Source organism: Agelaius tricolor, unplaced genomic scaffold, assembly GCF_023055355.1.
Source record: "Agelaius tricolor isolate 1412-34295 unplaced genomic scaffold, bAgeTri1.0.p SCAF_4, whole genome shotgun sequence".
Classification (NCBI taxonomy): domain Eukaryota; kingdom Metazoa; phylum Chordata; class Aves; order Passeriformes; family Icteridae; genus Agelaius; species Agelaius tricolor.
Window position 1 is genome coordinate 51,030,430 of NW_027269264.1, and position 25,032 is coordinate 51,055,461.

At 45.0% G+C, this 25,032-nt stretch overlaps 1 protein-coding gene across 16 annotated transcripts in view; it reads right to left on the bottom strand.

Moving 5' to 3' along the window:
- Nucleotides 1-25,032, bottom strand: part of CELF4 (CUGBP Elav-like family member 4) — a 712,244-nt gene that overhangs the window by 56,102 nt on the left and 631,110 nt on the right. For 6 of the 16 annotated variants that reach the window (XR_011678996.1, XR_011678995.1, XM_071425772.1 and 3 more), the window contains exons 8-12: nt 24,782-24,931; nt 13,535-13,615; nt 12,456-12,521; nt 10,708-10,788; nt 4,374-4,517 (exon numbers count right to left, since the gene is read on the bottom strand). Coding sequence is in view for 14 of the 16 variants with exons in the window: in XM_071425772.1 (XP_071281873.1) it covers nt 4,374-4,517; nt 10,708-10,788; nt 12,456-12,521; nt 13,535-13,615; nt 24,782-24,931 (522 nt within the window). In the remaining 2 variants the exon portion in view is untranslated. The remainder of the gene's footprint in view (nt 1-4,373; nt 4,518-10,707; nt 10,789-12,455; nt 12,522-13,534; nt 13,616-24,781; nt 24,932-25,032) is intronic. The other 10 variants (XM_071425783.1, XM_071425784.1, XM_071425778.1 and 7 more) reach the window with 6 other exon arrangements.

Here is a 25,032-nt window from a genome sequence, read left to right on the forward strand (position 1 = left end):
CAGGCTGCAGCACACTTCACCTCTGTGCAAGTCTTCCTAGACCAGCCCACTCTGAGAATGGGAGTCTTCAAGGAGTGTCCAACTAAGTGTAATTTTGCTAATTTTGCTCTGAGTGAGAGGAGCCCTTCTGTGGCCCTGCCATTGCACTGGGAATTGACAGCACAGCCCAGTTGGAAAAACATGCTGGCTGCAAAAGGAGTGTGTGGGCAGAGGCTACAGGGTCAGCTGGGAATTGAGGGAAGAACCAGTGAGAGAGGAGAGAGAAGGGCAGAACCTGTGAAGGTGAAATCACTGAGTCTGAATACAAGAATGGGGACAGGACAGTGCCTGAGGAGAAACCCAAGGGGATGCAGATATGGCCAGTGATGGAGGCTTAGGTCATGGGGATACACAGGTTGTTGGTGAATGGGAAGGACAAGGATGGTTCTGCATTTGGCCATCTTACAGCTGCATCAGGACAGGGACAGGAGAAAAAAAGAAGCCAGAGGTTTGAAAAATTGCAAGAGAAAATGAGAAGGATTTGGGTGTAGCCTGGATGTGTGCAGCAGAAGAAAAGTCATAGGCAAAGAAGCCTCCCAGACTAAATGACTTTTTTCAGTGAGAAATCAGGGCTGTTTCTTAGGCAGCCTTACATGGTAGAGCAGGCAGTCCTGCTAGGGCAAACAACAGACATACTCTGAGCACTTTCACATTTTATATCTGGTATTGGTGTTTGCTGTAGCTGGCATTCCTCACTACTCTTTGTCAGCCAGGAGGCAGTGGCCTCTAAATTGAGAATGTCAAAGGCTTGCTGTCCCCACTATGGTTTCTTTAGCATGAGCAGGTGCTAGTGGCTCTCTGCAGGCTCATGGACTCCAAAAACCAGGAGAAAGGTTTGTTTCTGATCTCATTTTCTTCCTAACGCTTCTATAGCTGCACCAACACTATCCTGCCAGTAGTGGAAAAAAGAGATAAATTTGTGTTCAAAATCCAGGCAAGAATTCAGATGCAAATAATAAGGGGAAAAAAATCATGAATGATAAACAAAGAATGGTTTAGGTTGGAAGGCACTTTTGAATTCATTAAGTTCCAGCTACCCTTGCCCTGTTCAGGGACACCTTCCACCTTCCACCTTCAGGTTGGTCCCAGCTTCAGGTTGGCCCCAACCTAACCTTGGACACTTCCAAGGATGGGGCATCCACAGCTTCTCTGGCCAGCCTGTCCCAGGGCCTCACCATGCTCACAGTCAAGAATTTGTTCTTAATAGCTAAGCTATATCTCCCCTCTTTAATTTTAATCTGTACATGATTTTGTAAAAAGTCCATCTCAGCTCTCTTGCAGCCACTTTAAATACTGGAAGGGGCTGTCAGGTTTCCCTGGGGCCTTCTCCAGGCTGAACAACTGCAATTCTCTCAGCCCATCTTTATAGGAGTGGTGACCCCACCCCCTGATCATCCTTGCAGACCTCCACAATTCTATTTTGACATGCTGCTCTACTGACTTGTTCAGTTTCTGCCAGCTGTTTACAGGTTGTTCAACAGCGAGACAAAGGCGTCAAATAAAGATTTTTCTGTTCCTGTGGAAAAAAACATGGTGACATTTTTCTCCATAGAATTTTTAGAGTTTGTCTAAAGCAGGACTTCTTGACAATTTCTCGACAACCTGGGGCTAAACTCTGTTACAGCAATTTATTTGGGATCTGCTTAGCAGATATATTTTAAAAGGTCATATAATAGTGGAATATCTTTCTGGGGCCAGACAGAACTGTCCCCCCAGGCTAGCAGTTGGAGAGCTCTAGCTGCACTAAAAAAAAGTGAAATAGAATGCAAATGCTGTGTTCTTACATGTTGAGTTTTGGGAAATGTTTTAGCAGCAAAGAAGGAATTTTCTTACTTTCAAAGTTAATAAAATCTCTTATTTTCCTTTAGGAAAAAGTAATTTATTTTTTTATTTAAATTTATTTCCCCAACAAAAATGCCAGTTTCAGTAGACTTAGCAAAACAATTGAAAAGCCTGATTTCCTCTTATAACTTTTACACTTTTACATTGATTTAAATCTGAAGGTCAGGAGGGTGGGAAGTTTTGAAAAGCAACGTAACCTACCTGTGATAGTTAGCTACCTGTGCCTCTGTTATTTCTATCCTTCTGGAGGTGGTGGATGTGGAAGATTAGTTGACATGTTTGTCTGAGACCAGCAGTCACAGCAGGCACTCAGCTCTATGGAAAACTAGGAGAAATCCAGAGATTTGACATCTGGGATCCCAAACTTACTGGACCTGGGTATTTGTGTCTCAGAAGCAGATATAAGGTGATTAAGGTAACTAAGACCAGCAATCTTTAATCCCTTCTTTTGCTTGTCTGTGTGCTTGAGTCAACACTTCCAAAGGAATACCTCCCTATTTTAGCCTTCAATATCCCACAGTTAGTTCTGGAGTTCACTTCACCCAACAAGCTGATGTTTAGTTTCTCCAAGTAAAACCCAAGAAAAGTTTCTGCTAAGACCCCCTCAGCTCCTGCTCAACTCTCAGCCTTGATCTCACAGCACCTCTGAAGCAGCCCCAAATCCCTGCCCACAAATGGGGTGTGTGTCGTGTCCTCGTGGGGCCTTGTAGCCATCAGTCTTTGAACTGAGTGGGCATAAGGCTCCCAGCTGTCCAGAAGGCTGCCATTTACTACTTTATGTGGAGAACCAGGCCCAGAATTCCTCTAAACACAGCTGAAAATTCCATTGCCGAAGGTCCATTTCCAATCTGTGGATCTCCTTTGAGCGTCACTTTCAGCGTCACCTAGAGCTGTGCTAGTCTGCTCAACTTGTTGTGAGATTCAGAGATATATATATATGTATAATTTGTATATAAAAAGCAAATGGGGTCTGTATTCATTGGGGCTAATTCATAGTTTTGAGTTCTAATTTGAATTTGCCAACTGCCTCTGCACGCCAGACTCTTTGTCCTTCATTCCTCTAGTGCTGGAGAGTGCAGCAACCCAGAGACTCCTGGTGACTGGGAGGGCTGTGTCCCTCTCGTCAGGGATCAGGGTTCCTTCAAACAAAAGGGAAAATAGCCTGTTCAGACCCTCTGTGGATGGGCAGGAGAAACTGTGCATAGAGAAAGGGCACAAAACTCTTGGAGTACTCTCTGACATGCGCTGTGGGTAGCAAGGGATGAGGGAAGAGATTTGGGAGGTGAGCTGTTCAGGAGGGGAAAGGGGAAGGCAGCATGGAAAGAAAGCACAGTGTGGAGATTGAGAGTGGTTTTAAAATCAAATGAAAACTCCAATGAGTCTTAATTCTGGAAGTTTGCCTGAGAGACAGAATCCACATTAGCTGCAGTAACAGGAAAAGAAAAGCAATAGTTTGTTCTGTTGCACTTCCCAGGGAGGGTATGCAAGAGGTGCAGGATGGCAGAGAATCAAAAATTACAGATCCCAGTGGTCGGCACAGGGCTGTGAGAGATCCCCTGTCTACCAGGTGTATGGGATCAAATGTGGCAGGGTCCCCCTGCTACCACACTGCCAAAAGGGACCCTTAAGAGCCCCAGCCTTGCAAAGGGTGGTATCCCAGTGAGAGCCCATGCATGCATCACTCCATGGCTGCTGGCTGGCTGAGCCCTCCCACCGTGGGTGCAGCTCAAGGTGTCCCTGCCAGGGGCTCACAGGCGGCTCCGGGCTCTGCTCCTTCTCTGCTCCAGCTGGTGGGGTGCAGCCAGCAGAGAGGCCAGAGCTGTGGGAGCCAGGTGCAGCTTTCAAACCCAGCCTCTTAGCACAGGCTGTCAGCTGAAGCACAGGGTTACCTTGGCCCATCTCTATCTGCTGGGGTGCTGCCTCAGGTCCACTGGGTCAGAACATGTCTGAATGTGATCTACCAAGCAGCCATCAGCCCCTAGGAGAGCAGGCTCTCAGCAGAGGCTTGGCCCTTACCCCCCTTGCAGTCTAATGCATCACAGCTGTAGGAAAGCTGACCCTACACCTCTGTCTTCCCTTCAACCCCAGGGCCTGTTTGTCCTTTGCCTTAGGTACAGAAATTCCCCTTCTGCAACATGATCCCTCTGCTAATCTCAGAATTTCACCTATGACCAGCCTCCTCCATTTTGCTCCAGTTGCTTTAGTCTTTTCTGCACCCTCCCCACCTCCCTTTACAAGTGGGGTATTTTCTGACCCCACCATGGTCTGCAGAATCTTGCTGCTGGTGAGATGCCAAACCTTGACCTCTAAGCAGCACACACAACTCTGAGCATGAGACAATCAGGAGAGAAAGAAGGAAGGGGGAAAGTATTGACAGGAGTAAATTGAGAGAAATCATAAAGCTTAAGCAGAAAGAAAGCAGTTTGAAAGGTAAAGTATTCAGAGAAAGCCCTTTCCTGGATGAATCTAATTGTTTTGTTATCTTTACCCACCAAAGCATTTACTTTGGTTTGTCGCCCGATCCACAAACACTTTCGAGGAGATGACATTACCGAAAGGCAGGAACATCTGCATCAGCTCAGCATCCCCAAACTCCTGGGGCAGATGGTAGATAAACAGGTTACAGCCTTCTGGTCCTATCAAGAGAAAAAGAAGACCCATGAATGAAGAGAAATAGGACATGAGAAAGCACACGGTGGAGATTTATTTTGGCATCTTCTCTCTCTGACTGGTGAGTGGTCACGCTAGGAAGCAGCCTGTAGACTCTCAGAGGAGTGGACAAAGTAGAAGACCAGGAACTCAAAAAGTCACCTAGAGGCTATGGTAACTTCAAGAGCTTTCCCAGGAAACCAGGATAAAATCTAGAGAGAGAGGAATGCACCAGCACATGTGGCCATGGAAAGAACAGAATGGAGGAGTAAGAACACAGAGAATGAAAGAATATGGTTCATAGATTTTATTTGTTCCTCATAACCTTATTTAATCTGCAGAGTTTTGGATGACCCACACTATCCCTTGCCTCTTCCCAGTGTCTGCATGCAGAAGTTTCATTATCCTTCTTGAATCTGTGTGATGACAATAACATCACACAAATGATGATAATGAGCAGAAATATATGCACAAACCCACAGGCTCATCTTGTTCTGTAGAATTTTACATTCATCCCCCCAGCTCAAATCAGCCTGAAGACTCCCACAGATCGGGACAGTTAGGCCATGTCCTCCATTCTAGAGCATTCTGCAGGAGAGATTTTAGGTGGATTTAAGTCCAAATTACTAGACAAGATGGATTGGCTTTTTTTGCCTCAATCCTGTAACATGTACTCTTACCAATTTCAGAGGGTGTTCTGGAAAACATCCAGAGAGGTGTCTTTAGCTGGAATATGAAATTAAAGTAGAGACCCTCAAAAAATATTCTGTTGAAATTGTAGTTTGGGGCAGAAGAAGGCAAACTTGTCTCTTGTCAAATAGCCTGTAATAAATATTTTCAACCTGACTTTTATTTTTATGCACGCTGTCCTCGAGCAACAGTCAAAAAGGTGTGTCCAAGTGGTTTTGTTAAAGAAAATTAAACATTTAAAACCTTTGCAGTGTTCAATAGCAGAAAACTGTATGGTTTGATGAGACAGGGATTATTTTTTTCATCATTTTATTTCTAAAGGTACTTCCAGCTGCTGCCCAGCTCTGCACTGACCTCGACAGGTAACTCCAGCTCTGCTTGACTCAGAGGGACCGAGATGAAGGGGATACATTGTGTGCCCTTTGCCAAAAGGGTTAGAGGTCAGAGAGAAGGAGGGTTTCCCCCTTCCCTTTCGCCCATGTGCCTACAATCCTGTGACCTGACTCAGTCAACTTTCCCCTTTTTACGTCTGGGGCATAGTGTGGGGAAGGAGAGGGTTTTTTAATACTCTCGTTTTCTTCATCAGGGCATAATTACAGTGTCATAACACAGCAAATTACAACTTTGCCTTTCCTGTTAGGGAGAGGAGTTCGTCTAGATGCTCCCACCTTTTATTACCCATTACTCATCCCCCCGGCTGGCAAGAGAAGTACGGCGAAGTCAGGATTCTGGCAGATGCCCATTTAAAGCTCATTAAAATTCCTGGGCCTCAGCATGATTGAAGTCACAGGCTCTCCACATTTCCTTTTGGATTAATGGAAAATGAAGCCCTAATGAATATTTGCTAAGCACAATTTTCCCCACTAATTTGCTAAAAGGACTGTCATGAAGGAACAGCTGATCCTTTGCATCTTGTGCATTTCCTAAAGGTCATGGGGATGGTAACAGGGTTTCTTCCAAATGGGGGGGATAGTGGTATAGAGGGATAATTAACTAATTAGGCACCCGGTCATCTGCTTAGCCAAATTACTTTTGAACCTCAGTGGCCCATAATCAGGCTCCCCTATTTCATGCCAAGCTTTTCCAGCTTCCCCCCACCTCCCGTCTGCCTCTTCTTTAGTCTTCTCACTGGGCAACTATCATTTTTCCAATCCTTGCTGCCATCCATTTCTGCACAATGCAGAGTTATTGGCATAATAAGCTAGATATGAAACAGTCTGAAAGTGTTAAACAAACACTAACCCCCTTAGGTGTCTGTTAAAATTGAGAAAATTCTGCCCAGGAGCAGACCACAGTCCAGAATAACAGGGAAAAAATTCATTCCTTCATCTGAATGTGCCCCAGAGCACTTCTGCTGTGGGATTTGAGATCCACATTATAATAAAACGGGTAAAATCTTGGCTTTGCTGCAGTCGGTGGCAAAATTCCCACTGACATCACCAGAGCCAGCAGTTTTCACTGTAAAACTGGCCAATTCTTTCAAAAATACCAGCTGCATTTCCTGCGGTCTTGGATGTGCTGTGCATGAGCAGAGATTCTGCCTGTGTGTGCTGAGAAACACCTACCAAGGCATAAGGCAGACCAGGAGGCACACAACTTTAACTACACCACCTATAGCCTGGGCTCAAGGAGACAACAACCCTTGGTTCACCTTGAAATCAACTTTTCCTCACATGACTCAGAGACTGAAAGGAAGAGACCAGGGAGGGTGTGAAAAAGCAGGGACCAATCTCAAAGACCAGCTTGGCTCTAAAATGTGCCTGTGCTGTGGCTTCCCCTACTGACCCAGACATTCAGGGCTGAACTCATTTTGTTTACAGCTCTAGAGGGGTTTTTCCTAACTTCCAGTGCTGAAAACTTCACTTGCTTCTGAGGAAAAAAAGAAAAAAACAAACCAAAATTGGGTAGTTTGATTTCTTTTGTCACCCTCACATATGAAATTACTTTCTTTAGAATTTAACAAGCGATTTTTTGTTAAATCTATAAGTTACCTGTCTGTAATTTTTTGTTGAGTCTGTAAGTTACCTGTCACAGCCAGAGATCTTGGTAAAGAACTCGCAAAACAAGATCTGTCTTCTTCAGCCTTCGTAGCTATTTTTGGATACATTTTTGCCTGATTCAAGTTAATTTGGGCACTCCATAGAAGGCTGTGTGTTTGTGTGTATGGCTGTCTTGTATATTTTTAAGAAATCAAGGACAAGATCAGAAGGAAGAAACTCATTACTATGAAGGTGGTGAGGTTCTGGAACAGGTAGCCCAGAGAAGTTGTGGATGCCCCATTCCTGATAGTGTTCAAGGTCTGGGAGGACGGAGCTCTGGGCAGCCTGATCTAGTGGAATGTGTCCCTGCCCATGGTAGGTGGCTGGAACTTTAATGTCCCTTCCTACACAAACAATTTTATGATTCCTTTTGTTCATCTCAGAATGCTTTAAAGATCTTAGTCAGTTCTCAGTGCACAAATGCAATGAGTTCTGAGGGGCTTTCTCAGGATACAGGAACAACAGAAAAACCACAGCTGGTATGGAAAAATCCTAATAAAGACTCCAACTCTCTTTTTGGAGAAAAAGTTCTTGTTTTGGACAGAGTTAATGGATTATTGGAGATCACTATACTTGGCAATTCAGGGCTGAATACAATAATAAAATTATTTATGACAGGCTTTACTTTTGTTTTCAAAAGGGCTGTAGTGTAGCTTGAAATCTAACCTCCATAACACATCATCAGGAAAAATGAAGTTTCATTTCAACACTGATGTCTGTCATGGCTCTTGGTTTTATGACATGTATACATTTTATGACATATATACATTTCTGTTCATTTATACAGAAGAAGAACAGTTAGCCTTGATTTGGACAAAAAAGCAAGAAAAGCTTTAAGGACTGTACAGTTTATGGATGTTCTACAGATTACAGGCAAACTGTTCTGGATAATGGAAAAACCAGTGACTGAGGGCACAGAACCACACGGTGGGTTTGGCTTGGCTGGACCTGAGCCATTGCTCTGCCCATGCTCCTCACACTTGAGCTCACTGTCAGTTTTTTAGCACAGGGACAGCTGCAGACCCTCCTTCAGCATAAGTGAACCCCATATACCTGTTCTGACCTCAGCTACCCATCATTGCAGCCCAGCACAATGTAATGAGGAAAGGCTGTGATGAGGCTTGTTTTCCAACAGTTATTAAAGTGGGCTAACCCACGAGGTTGTATGAAGTAAGGCTGCAGCACTTTGGTTAGCTGCACACCTCACCTCTACAGCAAACACTCAAAGGATGGAATTTCATTGCCTCTTCTGCTTGCCCAGAATGTTTGAACACAACACAGATAAGAGCTGCAAACTTGCACCGAGGAGTTGCACATCCTAGTTTCAGAAACGACATCAAGATGAGTAATAGAGACTTAAAATTACCTCCAAGTTTTGTGTGCTTGACATGGCCTGAATCAAGATTTTATCTTAAGCGTTGATAGTTTTGGATCAGTTCCACCCTATGCACCCTGTCAGCTGCCAGCAGCCTCAGTGCTCATGTGGCAGTAATGACTCATCTCTACAGGAATCTTGCAGCAGCAAAACGTCCCCAGGCTTGTTATCCAACTGGGATCCAGGAGTGGAGAGCCGAGATTGTCATTAACAATGTGATCACTGGTGTTATTGTGGTGGTAGGGCTGGTTCACTAATGAATCAATGTTTGTGCACATCCCTGCAAACCTAAAATACTCCTCTCAGCACTGAGCATTATTGTTATTATTGAGTTCCCTCTCGCCGTGTTTTCCTGCTAAAGGTTAGAGATGCTTAAAGGTCTTGACCCTCTGCTAAAGGGGAGTGCTGTGCTTTACAGAATATTCCTCTACCAAGAAGCAGAGAAAGACACATCCTCTCAGCACTGCAGGAAAATGAGGAACACTGGGAATGGCAACCTGCACTGGACTGGTGGTTCATCTCATGTGGCTGTCCCCCAGCCATCCTCATTCTCAATGCCAGCTGCTTATAGGAAGGAGCAGAGTTATGAGACAGCTTGTCCACTGGGTGACACTCACTCCTAACCCACAGAGACACACCATGCCTTGTGAACACAGGGGTCTACAGGCAGAGGGTCTTCAAGGCGTGCGCCACAGCTTCCCCCTGCTTCTGGTTGTTCCTGGCACAGCGCTGTGCTGAGCAAGGATCTGCTCGCCATTTTGTCCTGTGCTTAATCTAGCCCCAGTAAGTAATAAAAAGCAAAGTCCTTCAGCATGGGGGAAACATCTCTGTAATGATACGATAGGTCTGTGCATCTGTTCTCACAGCAGGGACATGTACTAGAGCTAATCAGGAGCTGGAAGTTGTGTTCCCCAGGAAATTCTGACATAGGAAAAAAATTAATTCCAAATTAGATGGAAATGACGACATTTCTAATTTTCTTACAAAATGAGATTTCTACCCCAAAGTAGTTTTAGATCATCAGAATGTTTTAGTCTGATGGTGTAATCTAGATTAATTTCATTTTGACTCTTACACTGTATTAAAATATTAAATGTAATTACATACATATAATAACACATATAATATAGAATATGTCTGAATTAGTGATCTAATAGAGGATAAAATTTAAAATGTAACTATTTAAAATGAGAGTTGCTAAGCTGGAGCACCTGACTTTAATGTCTCACTCAGGCAAGCATACCCCTCCTTCTTGACAAAAGGGAGCAGCTCTCCTTGGAGGACAAGTGGAATGGAACCACCCAAGTGGGTTGCCTCTGAGGATTCCACTGCTCCCCACTACTGTAAAGGAAATATTACATGGCACAGTTTTCTCTCAAGGCATTTACATGCAAAAATGGTAGATTCACCTCTCCTTACTCTTCATGTCTTCCGTGAAGCCATCCAGTCCTGTAGAGTAGATTACCCAGGCAACTCTCACAGTCATTGCAAAGAAATAGGAACTTTAACTACAAGTTTGTTCTCATCCTGATATAGGGATTGTGCTCTGCAAGGTGTGACTGATGTTTCCAGATTATCAGTGGAGGCTGAAAGGCTGAAAGGACTAGATCAGCTACTCTAAATAGCAAGTCCTTGTTCTCCAAACAGCAGGTGTCTGAAATGATGTTACTGCCTTTTAATGAAGGGCCCCTCGTGCTTTGTGCCCTGTAAAGCTCTTTTTTCCAATACAATTGCATTTTTATCTGCATTCTTATTGCTTGTCTCAAACGGAGGCCCTCACTGGGTGTTCGTGGCTATGTTGCTAGCTGGTCTTTCCATGTCCCATGCACACCAGCATGCTTTCCTCCCAGGGGACTGAAGAGATCTCATCAGCAGTTCCCCACATGGGCAGCCCACCACAGTACTGTTGGTGACAGTGACACCATGCCACATATGGAAATGGAGAAAAACTCAGTGGACCAGGCATTCAAAGCAATTGGGTGTTTAATGGGCGCTCTAGGTGCATGAGGAGGGGAACCAACGAGATGGGGATGGCTCACTGGGGTCACAGAGGAGGACATCACTTTTACTCACCTTCTCTCTGTTGCTGTGGGATCATGGGAGGTGGCTGTGGGAACGCTTGGCTAATCTGGCCATAAGCAGCAGGATAAGCAGCTAAAGGGGAGAGAAAGGGAAAAAAAGAAAGGACAGATTTCAGTGCTGGGAAGCAAGGAGCTTTCACTCCAAACCACCACACACACCATGCCAGATGTGGGCTTTGCCCCTGTGTTTTGGCTCTGTGAAGGGCCATCTCGTGCAGCCTGAGGTGTGGTGTAAGAGCCATGGTTGTGCTCCAGGAGGTGCCACAGGGCCCGAAGTTCCCTCCCTCCCTCCCTGCCTGCCTCCCTCCAGCTCCATCAGCAGTGGCACCCAGGGCAGCCATGCAGTGTAAACGGGAGGGCTCTGCTGAGACCACTCCCAGCAGAGATGTCCAACCATTCCACCTGGTGACAGGAACACATCCATTCATGAGCTCAGAGCAGAGCTGCCCACACTGACAGCTGCATGCAGAGCACACGCACACCTTTCCCCACCTCACCTATGGCACTCTGATTAACTCCCATGCTCACAAAACCAGCTCACACGTGTGTTTTCCCCTTCATGTACCCACAGGCTGTATAGGCACAGTTGCACACACACTCTCAGATACACATTTTCTTTCATGCCCGTAGAGACTTCCTCTCCCTCACACAAACACAGTGGAAACAGTGAGCAGCAATTAAACAATTTTCCCCATCTCAGCTCCCCCACCAAGCAAACAAGGGGAGCCATTCACTACCACAGATGGTAGATGATGTGCCTTGCTGCTAAAAATACAGAGTATGGGTCGCCTGCAAGACCAGAGAGAAGAGGATAGGGGCCATGTGTGTGCAGAGGGGTTAATTAACAGCTCAAAGGGTTGAGTTGCTTCCCATCTATCAAACCTCACAAGCAATAAATGACAATAACTAAAACACCGGCAAATGAAGCTCTACATGGAGAATTAAATTAAGTTTCCAGATACAGCGCTGACACGAGATAATAGCCATTCCTCAGCAGGAACCCATGATTGCTCCAGTTACCACAGGAAATAATGACTTTGGGGTGGCAGCTTCCTCGCAACGCTGGCCATGGACACCTCGTGAGGGGAGGCTGAACACGGCAGGGTCGTGGTCTGCACCAGGTCACTTTGGCTGGTGTCAGTCCATCAACTGCAAAGGAGCTGCTCAGCTCACAGGGCAGCTCGAGAGGAGGCTGAGCCACAGGGAGCTGTGCTGAAATCTGCTGGGAAGCAGGAGGATGTCTGGGTAGCTCCTAAGCAAGGCTCAGACTGACTGAGTGGGGTATGGCCAGCAGACACACCCTAAAAAAAACGGGTGTGTGCAGGCATTCCATGTCCTGCCAGGCACCAGCGGCAGTGGCTCTGCAGGGTCTGGCTGCCCATCTTCCCTCCTTGCTGCAGCACTCAGGAGACCTGGTTTAGAAAGCAGCCTCCAAAACAGAGGCCTGATTTTGCCCTTGTGCACTGTGCTAAGGCAGACCAGACTCAGTTCTACAGGTGAAGCTTCACTGGGGTGCAGGTCAGTGGGAGCCTTCCCATGGGAAAGGTAGGAGGTTGCCTGCTTTGGGAGAGAGCACCCTGGATGTCTTGATGTTGGTGCAAATTGAATCAGGGAGTCTGTGGCCCCCAGCTTGTCCTTGAAGCGGTAAAACCTCCCTTCCCTCAGCCCCCTGAGGTGTGTTCAGAGGGTAATGGCTTAAGAGAAGAGAAAGGTTTATTGGGAGAAAGTGTTAATACTAACGACCTGCGTACTGCTGCACTCCAGCGTAGGCTTGCTGCAAGGGGTCTGCTGCAGTGGGGCTCTGTGCTGTGGAGACACAAGAGAGACAAGGAATTAAGGGGTTAAAACCTGATAGGTACTCTCCCCTTATCTTTTATCATCAACATGTGTTATGAAACAGACATACCCAGGGGCTGAGGGTGGAAGAGGAGCAGCTCACTTGCGCTATGGACAGGAATGCAGAGTACCCCCCAGGATGGCTAAGAGGGTTCTGTCCCCCAGCCATCACCCTTTAAGACGATGGAGCAGAGGACAAATAAACCTCTCTCCTCATTTCCTAAGCTTAAATTATGGATCTGCACTGATCATGCAGATTTTTGGCACTAATCAACCCCAAAGAACCCTCATCTTAAGCCAGGACTAACACTGTGCTAGGTGCTGTGCAAACTCAGATCTCAGTGACAGCTACAGTCACATGAAACTTTCAATCAGAGCAGAAAACAACAGGGGCATAGCAGGAGGAAGGAGAAGAGAACAAAGCAATGGCTCCTGTCATCCCCACATCCCTTCGAAGGACTGTGTTGCTGCCAGGCAGCCCCCAGTGAGAGAGAAGAAGCTGCATGGAGAGGAGGGGGACACCACTTGTCTGCTCCAGGGAGGATGCTGTGAATCGCTGCATAAGGCATGCAGTCTCTTGCTGGCTTCAAAGTGTATTTTCTCTCTTTACAAGTGTGCATTCCTCCCCACTAAAACTGTTTATTTTTGTGAAACTTTGAAGTATTACTCAAATACAACCAAAGCTAGTCAAGAAATTTTTTTTTCTTTTTCTCCTTTGGTTGATAGGGAGAAAAAAGAGAAACGTGTTGGATAAGCTCTTTCTTTATCTGCATCAATAAAAAATATAAAGCAAAGCTTGGCTAAACCTCCAGTCCAAATGTCACCTTGGCCCTAATATTTCAATTCTTCTAATGACTTTAATTTGTATTTATTGGGACTGCACAGTTCTACATTTATGCAGTCCCTCCAACCTATTCCTCGTAGGATGATCCCTTAGGGAACTGCCACTTTCCCACATCCATCCCACCTTTATTCCTTCTTACCCGCACAGAGGTGTGGCTGGAGGCAAGGCTTGGAGGATGCAAAGGTGGGGGCCTCTTGGAAGGAAATCTGGTGCCATACACCTATCCAAGGAAAGACACTGACTGTATGGCAAAGTGTGGGGGAGGTTGTCATACGTGAGTATTACATACCCAAGGAACACGGATAAAGTGTTTTCTTACAAATAGAAATACCAGCTTGAAACTTAACTTTAAAGATCACCATTGGTCATGATGGAAACTTGCAAGGTCTTACACTTTTCTCCCAAAATACAAGGAGGAATGGTGAAACGACCAAAATTTGAGGTGGCAAACCCAATCAGCTGGCTAAGGCTTGGAAGCTCCTGTTCATTTTGGATATGACTGGATCATGTGGAATTTGAAGCTGGGGTAGTCATAGGAAGAAATAAGTAGGATTGCAGTCCTAGCTTGGAATGGTTTCCTAGATGACTTTTGGCAAGTCCCTCAATATATTTGTATGTGAAATGGGAAACCACTGTCTTACTGTAAGGATTTTCAGTTTTTGCAAAACAGTGTGAGGAGAATACATTAAAACCTGTGGGAGGTCAGTGGCAGGCTAGACTAGAGATTCTACACTACATTTTTAAAGGGTAATTGTTCCAGGAAAATAATGGAGGTAATGTCTGGAAAATAGGGTTTTGTTTTTGTTGTTGGGGTTTTTTTTGTTGTTTTTGTTTTGTTTTGTTTTGTTTTGGTTTTTTGGTTTTTTTTGTTTTGTTTTGTTTGTCTGTTTGTTTGGTTTTTTTTGTGTTTTTTTTTATTTTTAAAATTACTACTTTCTTCTTGAAGAAGAAACCAACTAAAGTCTATTCTTTTTAACCTCTGCTTAAAACTGTTTTCCTCAAAAACCAGAATATTGATCATATTTTTCCAAAAGAAAACTGAACAGCTATGAAAACTTGAGTAATACATCAGTTCCCTCACCCCTTTAGGAGAATGGATCATAATAACTTAGACCCTTCAAGTCTTGTCAGGTAGAAGATATCTCCTGAGAAAGGTGAGGGAACCTTTGGTGAGAGAAGCAAATCTTTTTTAACTATGGTTTTACAGACTGCAGTGAAGGAGAGGATCCACCATCTCTGCCCCAAAGGCAACTGTGCTCCTTTCATTGCACAGAAGAGGAAATTGTCTCTGCTCCTCAGGAAATGCATTTACAGTATTTCCTTCCTCCCCAGGTGAGGCTGATTTGGACACGATTGTTCTGCCCCCTGACCTGCTGGTAATTAGCAATGGCTGGCACTTCACTGACACAGGAGAGCTCACTAAGCAGGACTTGTCCTGTGGCCCTTTCCTTTATTCCTTGCCTTATCTGGGCACGTGTGGGAGCTTCCTGACCTCCCAGCTATAGCTGAGTCTATCTCCTGGACATGGCCATCTGTCTCACTGCAGAGCTGCTCTGCTTATCCCACCTGTGGATATCTCACCTGCCTTTGGAACCACACTGGCCGTCAGAACTAAGGTACACTGCTTAGGAAATACATGATTAGAATCCCCAACCTTTAAGGTTAACTATTAGAGCTGGGTAAATAATTTATTTAAAGTGTTTGGGATAACAGGCCATGAAATGCAGCCTTTCTGCCTTCCACACTAAAGCTTTCAGAGTTCATTATTTTCCCAAGTATTTATGACTTGCCACCAAGGGTAATATCCAACTGAGTGTTTCTCACAGGCTGCCTTGTGACCCAGGTTGGGCATGGGGTTTCCTCTTGGCTTACAGCACATGCAAGCCAGTGGGAAGGTTACAGTTAGCTTTGCTCCAACATGGGAATCTCTTCCTCATGGGAAAAGAATATCTAAGTGTCTGTTCTAACACACCAGGCCCTGACTGACCCAACCATCCCTGGATGCTCTTGAAAGGAGAGTTGAAAGCACCTCTGTGGGGGCAGCAGCTCCAGGCTTATGGCTCTGTTTTTTTGTAGTTTCATACCCTGCCTTGGCCATTTGGGAAGAGCCAAAGTTGTGATGAGTCGCAACTAGCAGGAATTTAACTTGGCACCTCTTAAAGTGATGACTTCTCTTACTGAAGGACTCTCCTTCCTTAGCTTGCAGACTGTGTTTACTCAGCAAATGAAGGTGTGACTTCAGCATAGTGGACATGTCTGTGCTGGCCCATGAAGAGGCAGGGACACAGACTCCAGGGCTGGCTGGACACCCTCGCAGGAAGCCAAAGCATCCTGGGCAGCCATGAGCACATCTTCATGCTGCTGCTCACCATGCCACATGAGTCAGATCTAGCAAAGGGCATAACTGCCTGTGCTCCCAGCTGTAGCATGGATGAAGCCAACAGCTGGTATTGATCCAGGCATCTCAAGACACAGATTAGACATTTGAGGAAGTTGTGGCCATGCTGTGTTCTGTAAAGTGACAGCCCTCTTACATATGAATGACCTAGGAGGAGCTCATCGAGGGCTCAGTTAAATGAGGAGTTCACAATTCAGAGTCGACCAACCACAGGGGTTAGGTGTGGCTGTAGCCCACCACTTGCTAAAATTCAAAGTGATTGGGAGTTATGAGTATTTTCTGTATCTCAGCACAAGGAGACCATCAGGTGGGGTTGCTCTGCTCCTCCATAAAGTTCACATAACTTCACGGGGTGGCCTTCACATAGATCATTAGTGGGAGAGTTAACCTGCCTCTGTCGCCCTTTTTCCCCATCCAGCTTACCAGTCTTCTTTGATACTGAAAATATTGGTTGAACACAAACATTCAGGGCTGGGAAAACACCTCAGCTGCTCTGTGTGCTGTCTGTGCCAGGGTGCAAGCCTGCAGGAGCACACAAGGTAAGTAGGTGTATAAGGGCTGATAAGAGATATAGATGAGAGACATGGATATCACAGAGCACCTCACAGCAGCTTCTGGACCAGCACCAGTATGTCTGTAAGTTGTATCATCATCCAAAGACCTTGGATGTGCTGACTCTGTGCAAATGTGCCTAGGGAGAACATCTGAAACAGATTTCCTTGTGGCCAGACTCATGGAGGTGTCATGTCCAACACACAGACATTTCTGAGATTAAAGGTGCTGCAATGTAAATGCTGAGGATCAGCTGGTGGAGGGAAAAAAAAAAAAAAAAGGCAGAGAGGCTCCTGAGAGGCCACAGGAGAATTATCAATCACATCAGCCCCACTGCTGTCCTTGTGGCCTTGCTGCTTTCCAGGAGCTGAGGATCTGGCCTTGCCAGGGCAAAGTAAAGGTGTACCATGAAAACAGATGCTAATAGTAACTTCATTTGGCAGCTCAGGGCAAGAGCCTTATCCCTGGACATCTCCTCTATATTAATTTGATCATTTCCATATCTCCATGGGAAAAATCCTGCTCAGATACAATTGTCTCTTTGCAAGACAGTCCTGGCCAAGATGCCACAAGGTGACCATGGCAGATAACCTTCCATAAACCTGGAGACATAAAACAAGCCAATGGCCTACTATATGGCCATAAATATAAATTTAACAAAGGCAGCACTTATTCATTAGGCAGAAGTCAAGAAATAACTCCCAAGTCCTTCAAAGAAAGTAGATCCGTTAATGTCACTTTCCAAATCCTCTGCCTGATGCCAAAAACTGAGGATGATTTCCCAAGTCAGCATGAAATACAAGTGCTTTAAAATTAATACCAGGAAACTTTCTTACTCCTGATATATCTCTAGATTGAAATCCAACTTTTTAAAGGGGCTTTCAGTTAGTGTTGGGCCTGACATTTAGCTTTTGTCAGAGAATGAATGGATGGAGGTGGAAGAATGAAGCACACTGTTAAAAATAAATAAAATTGGTTGAAGTGTTATTCTATAAAGAATCCTTCCTGAGGTGTCAGTAGCCTGACTCCAGAGTCTGTCCAAGACAAGCTGCTATATGGGTGCCCCAAGTGAAATTGGTTGTAGGGGACAGAGAGCTGGAGTCCTCTGTGGTATTCAGGGGTGTAAATCAGGAGGATCTGCATAGAAATGAGTGGGTTGGTGAGGAAAAAGGATGATAGTCACAGCCTGAGCCAGCAAAAGAGGCCTTCAAATGCCCTCAGTGGACTATGGGACAGCCTCCTTGCCCCAGCTCAGGTAAGAGAGAGCCAAAGTAGTCTGCTTTCTGAAACCAGACAAGTCCAGTGCTTCTGAAAGACAAAAGCAGAGCCTGGTGCATTTTTGGCTCCTAAGATGCTTTGTGATTTCTCTTAGGTTGAAGGAGTGATCTTACTCCTGTGTGATATTCTCTTCATTCCTTGCTTCTGATTATTTGTGCATTCCATGATTGACATGCTCGGTTCCATCTATCTCACTCTATTTTGCACAGATACTCCTTTTATAGGTCTGGAACAGCATGTTGTGAGCTGGGTCCTCAGCTTTGTGCTCTGCCCCACCTATTCATTCCTCTCACTGTCCTGGGGGTGCTCTACACCTCTCTCAGGAGCTGCAGCTTGGCCACGATCCCCTTTGGGAAGGTGGATGGGGGAGGAGGGCAATCAAAGAGAGGCAGTGCTGTTCAGTCAGTACGGGGGGGTAATAACATAATGATAGGAAAAAAAAATCTATGTGAAGGCCAGGATAAAAATAAATAAATAACTGAGTGGGAGGGCTCTATTCACCTTCTCCTTAAATCCAATTTAAATCACTCTCTACAGCCCTAATCTATATCCATAATTATATCATTTCGTACAACAAGCTTGCGAGAGGTCTTAAGAAATTTATGTAGATTAAAATTCATGGGTGCCATAGTACAGATTCCATATTATTAAGATTGATTAGGACAGCTGATGCTGTGATTAAAGAAGCCAGCGCTTACTGTTGTAATTAATTAGGTATTCAGACACAACAATAACTGCAATAACAGAAAGAATGTGCTGATCTGGCAGAAAACAGAGGCTGATCCAGTGTTTTATAGTCTCGTTTTGCCATTTAGGGGTGGACACCACTCAGTTAAAGACATGCTGTCTCTCTGTCTCTTCCCCTACACACCAAAAGAGCCCAGAAATCCAGGGGTTTTGTATCCTCTGCTTCACCCTGTTAGTAGGAAAAAGTCCTTTTGGTGGCATCCCCAGCTATTATATGTGGTTGTTTGGGACAGCACATGGACCTTCTATAAAATTCATATAGTTCAATCATGGAAACCAGGGTTATCTTTATTATTTTCTTAATAGTCTCACCTCCAAGCCCCAGCCCTAATCAGATATTCCTTCTGAGACAGATGCTGAGTGAAAACATGATAGGAGACATGTCTGGCAATGAAGAACTTCCAGATAGCAAAGCAAGAAAGACACAGGTGACTCAAAAAGGCAGACAGGTGGACATGGCTAGTCAAGGTGACAAACACTCAACAGCAAAGCCAGGACCAGACTTCCCTCTCTTTGCCAAAGGCCACATGATCACATAAGTCAGGGTCAGGTTTTAAAAGCTCTTAAGGTGCCCTAAAGTCCTTGTTTTGGGGCTTAGTTTAAGTCAGTTTTAAAAATAAATCTCAAGGTCTTGAGATTTATTACTCACATAGATGCTACTGAAGACATCAGCATGGAGTCTGATTTGTGTTGGCACCTTCTTCCAGATCAGAGGAGGAAACACTTTTGCCCTGGGAAGGCTCACACAACTGCCTTAAACAACCTCATTCATTACAGCTGCAGCACGGTCATTGGAAGTACATGGCATCATTAAAGTGGTTTAGACTACAATTGAAGATGGCAACTTCTTATTATATTTTTAATGAGTGCATTCCTTCACTTGTTTATTTTACCAGTAAAGCGTGGTTTATGGCACATGGCAGATTGTTACAAATGGGTCAAATAAATGCTTCCTAGTCATAATGATGTCTCAGGTGCTCACTGTTGCAGTTTTGGAACTGCTGATACAAAATATGAACAGGAAAGCTCTCACCTGGAGATTTAGGGTGGACAAACAACACAGAGCCAGAGATTTCCTGTAGTGAGGAACTTTGCCTCAGAGTAGCTGAGCCAGGCACCTTTCTAGGCCACAGTGTATGTCTGGACAAAATGCTGTGGGGTTTGGTTTTCATCCTGGACCTTCTAAAGGTGCAGGCAGGTCACTCTTTTTCTCTTCTCCTGATTCACCTCCTCTCTAAACTCTTCTTGTCTAACACCTTTCAGCCCTGAAATATCAGGGCAGACACTGGGGTGTGGGAAGCCAGTCCTTTCCTCTCCCTGCACTAGTGAAGCCCTGCTCTTGCCCAGAGCCTCTGGATGGTGCCTGGCGTGGTCAGGACTGGCCCTGGACTCACTGCTCTGGAGCAGCAGCCTGTCTATCAGCAGTACTGTTCAATGACAAGCTGCAAAATTAACTTGGGTAATGATAATAAATGCAGATGGAGTCTGAAGGCTGTCTCTGCAGGTGGTGGGTGAAATTGGTTCCTGATACCTCTTTGTTGAACCAGGGGAAATGAATGGATGGTCTTGGTTCAGTTACGAAGTCATGAGTTGCTACAGAGCAGGAATTCCCCTGTGAGGCACACCTTTACTGCCTGTCTCAGTGGTGACTTGGAAAAATGTGGGCACAAAAGTTTGGCTGCCTTTTTGTACTGACAGCTGGTCCTCACCAGAGAGGGCTGGACCCTGAACAGGGTGTGAAGATTGCTGTCTTGCTAGCCCAGATGTACTGTGTGCTAAAGGGGAGTGGTGGTGGTGGAGGAGAAATTTTTGCTGGCTCTGCGGAGTGGAAAGATGGACCTGGAAGTGGTGAGCAGTCAGAAACAGAATCACTGTGTGCCTGAAAATAATAAATGAGGTGACACACTTTTAATGGATTACAAAGAATGGAGGGGACTTAGCTTTCTTTAACTCAGCAACCTAATTCCAGACCAAATCAGAATCATAGAATATCCTGATTAGGAAGGGATGCATAAGGATCATCAAAATCCTGCACAGGGGATCCCCAAGAGTTAAACCATGTGCCTGAGAGCATTGTCCAAATGCTTCTTGAACTTGTCAGGTTTGGTGTTAGGACTATATTCTAAGGGAGCCTGTGCCAGTGCCCAGCCATCCTCTGGGTGAAGAACCTTTTGCTGATATTCAAATTTAATCTCCTCTGACACAAATTGAGACCATCCCTCAGGTTCTGTTATTGGTCACCAGGGAGGAGATCAGTGCCTGCCTCTCTGCTTCCCCTTGTGAGGAAGCTGAAGAACTCAGCACTCATTAAAGCATTCCCCATCTAAGGCTCCGCAAAGCTGCCAAACTGCTGGGCCATCCCTGGCTCTGGTCAAGTTGCACATCCTTTGGTCCAGGAGCAGTAAGGGGGTGTGAGATGCTATGTAATGTATTTCCACTTCTTTCTGGGCACTGGACAGAAGATTGTGGAGCAGCCTTTAATTTTCTGGGAGCTCTGCTTTGTTCCTTCTTCCAGTTTTCTCATTTCACTGATTCTTTGACAGCCAGTCCCTTCTCGTTCTTGCTTGCTATCCTTTGGTCTCCCGATTTTCTCATCTCTATGTCCCCTTTCTCTTACCAAAGAGGCTTTATCTTTGGAGTGAGAATTTTGTCTAGTCCCTCACAATGCAATTGGGCAGGGCAGGACCTGTTAGCAGAGGGTGGAATTCTGATGATGTGAGACACAGCAGAAGCCAGTGCAGATGGTGTCTACTGTTACTGTACATCACACATGGTTACAAGAGAGGCTCTGGGTGGCTAAGAAGCTTTGGCAGAAGAGTGCAATCCCTGCTACTGTGACTAATGTGGAAATGGCAAACGCTCTTGTGCTGCTGCAAAGTGACTCACAAGATCATGGCACAGCAGATTATGCTCTTTGTCCCCAGTATATATTGTGACACATTGCCACGTTCAATAGCTCTGCAAACTGAAAGATTAAAGGGCAGGAATTAATACACAAAAAGGTCAAATCTCCAAAGGGGCTCAGACTAGTGGAAGGGGGAATACTTATTGCCTTGTTATTCACTCTGTGGCAAAAAGTGCACTGAGGCATTATGTACTGCCTCATCTTGGAGAAGGTGAGACCCTGGCTTGCAAAGGTTATGACTGCTAGGAATGGTTTTTTAGTGCCACTGCATGGATCCATAGCCTGACCAGATTAACAGAGAAAGCTAATTCCTGCAGGGACAGGGGCTGTGATCAGAGCCCTGGCGAGTAGGGCTGTTCAAAGTATTGATCCATTTGCCACAAAGGCATGGATGGTTTGGTGATCTGACTGAAATGACACCATGTACATCCCTTCTCCAGTCAAAGGGAATCTTGGAAAAAGAGCACAGGGGAAGGCAGAAGAAAAAAAGAGTGGAATTACAGACTAAATACAATTACGTTATATGACTTGTTTTTATAAAGACTGGTATTCTGGAGTCCTTTGGATGCAGCATCAAAAATAATACAGCTGGTCAGAAATGTGAACATGTAGACAAACTGCACAATTAATGGAATTTATTAGGGTCTGAGTGATATGGATGCCATGCCTCTAGAGACATTCATTGTCCTGTTTTGCTATTTTCAGGCAACAAAGAATATTCTGCTACAGGCTGTAATGGTGTGAACCCACATTTAAGGGTTTTTTTTTTGTGGAGTATGAAGGATTATCTGGAAGCAATATTCAGGATTTAAGCAATATATGGCAAGTCATAATCATAGCAAGACTATGATTATGTACATAATACAGCAGCAGTCTTAGCCACTTTCAGAATGAGAGATACACCATAAAAGAAAGCTGTTTGGAAGATGCTGGCTTTGGATGGGGACTGTCATGATGTTCCCTTCTCTATAGTGTTAGTGCAATTGCCTGTTCAGCTGTAATATTTTATTTCTACCCTTGCATTTAGTGACAGAGCCATGCAGAACCACAGGGCAGTAAGAGATGCAATAGAGGAGAGTGAGAAAAATCCCATAATGATGGAACAAGCTGCCCAGTGATGAAAATTTCTTTCTAACCCCAAGCAATTAGTGGCTGGCTTATATCATAAAACATGAAGTTTTGTGTCCTATCTACATTTTTATCCAGTCTAATATGGCTGTGGATGTTCTCATTACCCATATAAATGTCTAATCCTTTTATTTTTCATGCTGCTAAGCTCCAGGACTGAATAAAGCCTGTGGCAAGGAGGGGAGGTTTGGAGAGTGCATAAATGCTCATGAGAAGGAACACAATTAGATGGAGCAAACACGTGATGTGAGCTATGTGGACTTGCTTTCAGCATTTCAGGGACAGACAAAAGCATAATGAGAGGTGGGTGTTTGACCTGGCACTGTTCCCTTTACACCTCTGGTATAACTTAAGGTGTCACCACATTATGGGGAAGCTGAGCAATGAGAAAGGCAAATATATTGCTGAAATTACCCTGAGATAAATCCAAACTTTACACAGCTCAGACTGTTTGGATGTCAGCTCTACTGGCAGAGAAGGGAGTCTCTCTGCCTGCAGCAAAGAGGGGCAGGATGATTGTCACCTTTCTGTGTGTCAGCCTCTTGGGGTTTGTGCAGGGACTTACTGGGAATTGCTGCCTGAGCAAGCCTCTCTGAAACTCAGAGAGAATCAGATTAAGGCCATTGGCTTTTATATAACCATGGATGGAATGCCTAACATAATTAATGTATTCTTTAATTATAGGGGTAGTTGGGAATAGTAAGAAAAGCTCAAGTCATTAAGATTCACCTAGAAAGAACATATTTTCTCTGTACCCACAGTAATGGATCATCGAAATTGGCTAAAAGGATCTGAATAAACCAGAAAAAAAGGACAGACATACATAGAAGTGGATGAATAAACAGAGAAATGATTGACTGGCAAACAGGCAAACTGAAATAAATGGACAGAAGAACAGATGGCCATGTTTATATAACCTTAAAGACAGAATGCTTTCTCGGTGTTGTGGTTGAACTCACTGAACACACTAAGGGCTCTCTGCAGTCTTCTGATGACTCCAAAATCTCCCCTGTCCTTACACTGCTACAACACATATATACATGCCTAATTTTGAGTACAGTAAGTCCCTTGATTTTAATTCTGCTTAGAGGTGAACTCAGAGTCCATGTTTGCAAAGTGTTTGTTGGGAGGAGGATAATAATTTGTCAATACCTAGGTAAGGCTTTGGTATTTCTATACTATATGGTATTTTTCCTTGTAGCTCATAAATTTCCCTATGATGATGAATGTTCTGAGTTTTCAGGACTGGCTAAGATTGAAAGAATTATTTTTTCTTAGAGTTTTTGGGGCTTTTTGGCTGGAATATTGAATTCAGTATTTGATTTCCTAACAGACTAGATCAATCTATCAGTTCCCCAGGGTAAAATATTCCTTTGCCAGCTGGTGATTAGGATCAATTAGTAACATTTACTTGGATTTTTTATTGCTATGATTGTTACCATTAGTATGTGTACAGAAATTGTATAAAATTACTTTCTAGAGGAAGTGTGTTGGAGGAGAGAGGTATCTCAAGTCTTGAGGATGCTGAAAAAATGTAGGTGCACATTAAGGAATGGTAATTGGTAATTACAGATTTAGACTGTATGTATATTTGTAAATACAGGTATAGGGGCAGGTATGGATCCTTTAACCTCCCTCATCCATCTCTGACTCCCAGTGCTTGCAAAACCACTTCTGTAGTGCTGGCGTCTTTGAGCTAGGCACAGTGTGAATCCCAGCAGCAGTTCTCCTGCATTGTGCCACCAAAGGGTGAGCCCGAGTCCATTCAGAGGCTATATCAATGCAGCTTCACTCCCCAGGCCTGGTAAGGCAGCAGGATTTTTGTGCAGTGGGCATTTCGGAGATCAACACCTGCTCCCTGCACAGAGGAAGCCACTTGGGTCTGGGGCACATGGACCCTTTGGATCATCCTCCCAGAGCCATCTGGCTGTGGGGGAATTCCAGCAGGAGATACCAGTGCTGGGTGCAAACAGGCTTAGCACAGCTCCTTCAAGGCTGACCAGAAGCAAGACCTTGGGAGTCCTGCAGGGGACCTGCCAGCACGAACTGCTCGGGAGTCAGGTCAATTTTCAGCTGAAGAACAACATGCTGGTTGTCCTGACTGTATTCACCAGACATGCTATCCAGCAGACGAGCACTCAAATATTCAGTACACAGTTTTTCCACCTCCAACATGCCCTTGATGTTTATCATCCAGATTGAACCGTTTAACACTGTAGCTGCATAAGACACAATACACCAATAATGAGCCCTGCTGGTGCGGGGTGTAACCCTTCTGAACACGCGCCACAGGTTATTGCTGGGCAAAGCCTGTGGGTGTGGACAGTATCTCTAGGACTGAGGCAACAGGCTGTGGGCACAGGATTAGTCTGGCTTACCTGGATAAGGGTGAATGCCATTAGCAAACACGGCTTCAGCAGCTGGCTGCCCATTAGCCTGCGGCGGGAGGCCAGTGAAACCATTCACCCCAATTGGAGATGGGATGCTAGGCACAGCTGGTGCAGTTATGCCAGGAGGCGTGCTTCCACCTGAAAATGAGGAGGACACAAGGGCAGAGCTGGTGAGTACTGGGAACAACAACTTTGTGGAGAAAACTGCTGACACAACAGCTGTGACCACCACCCGCAAA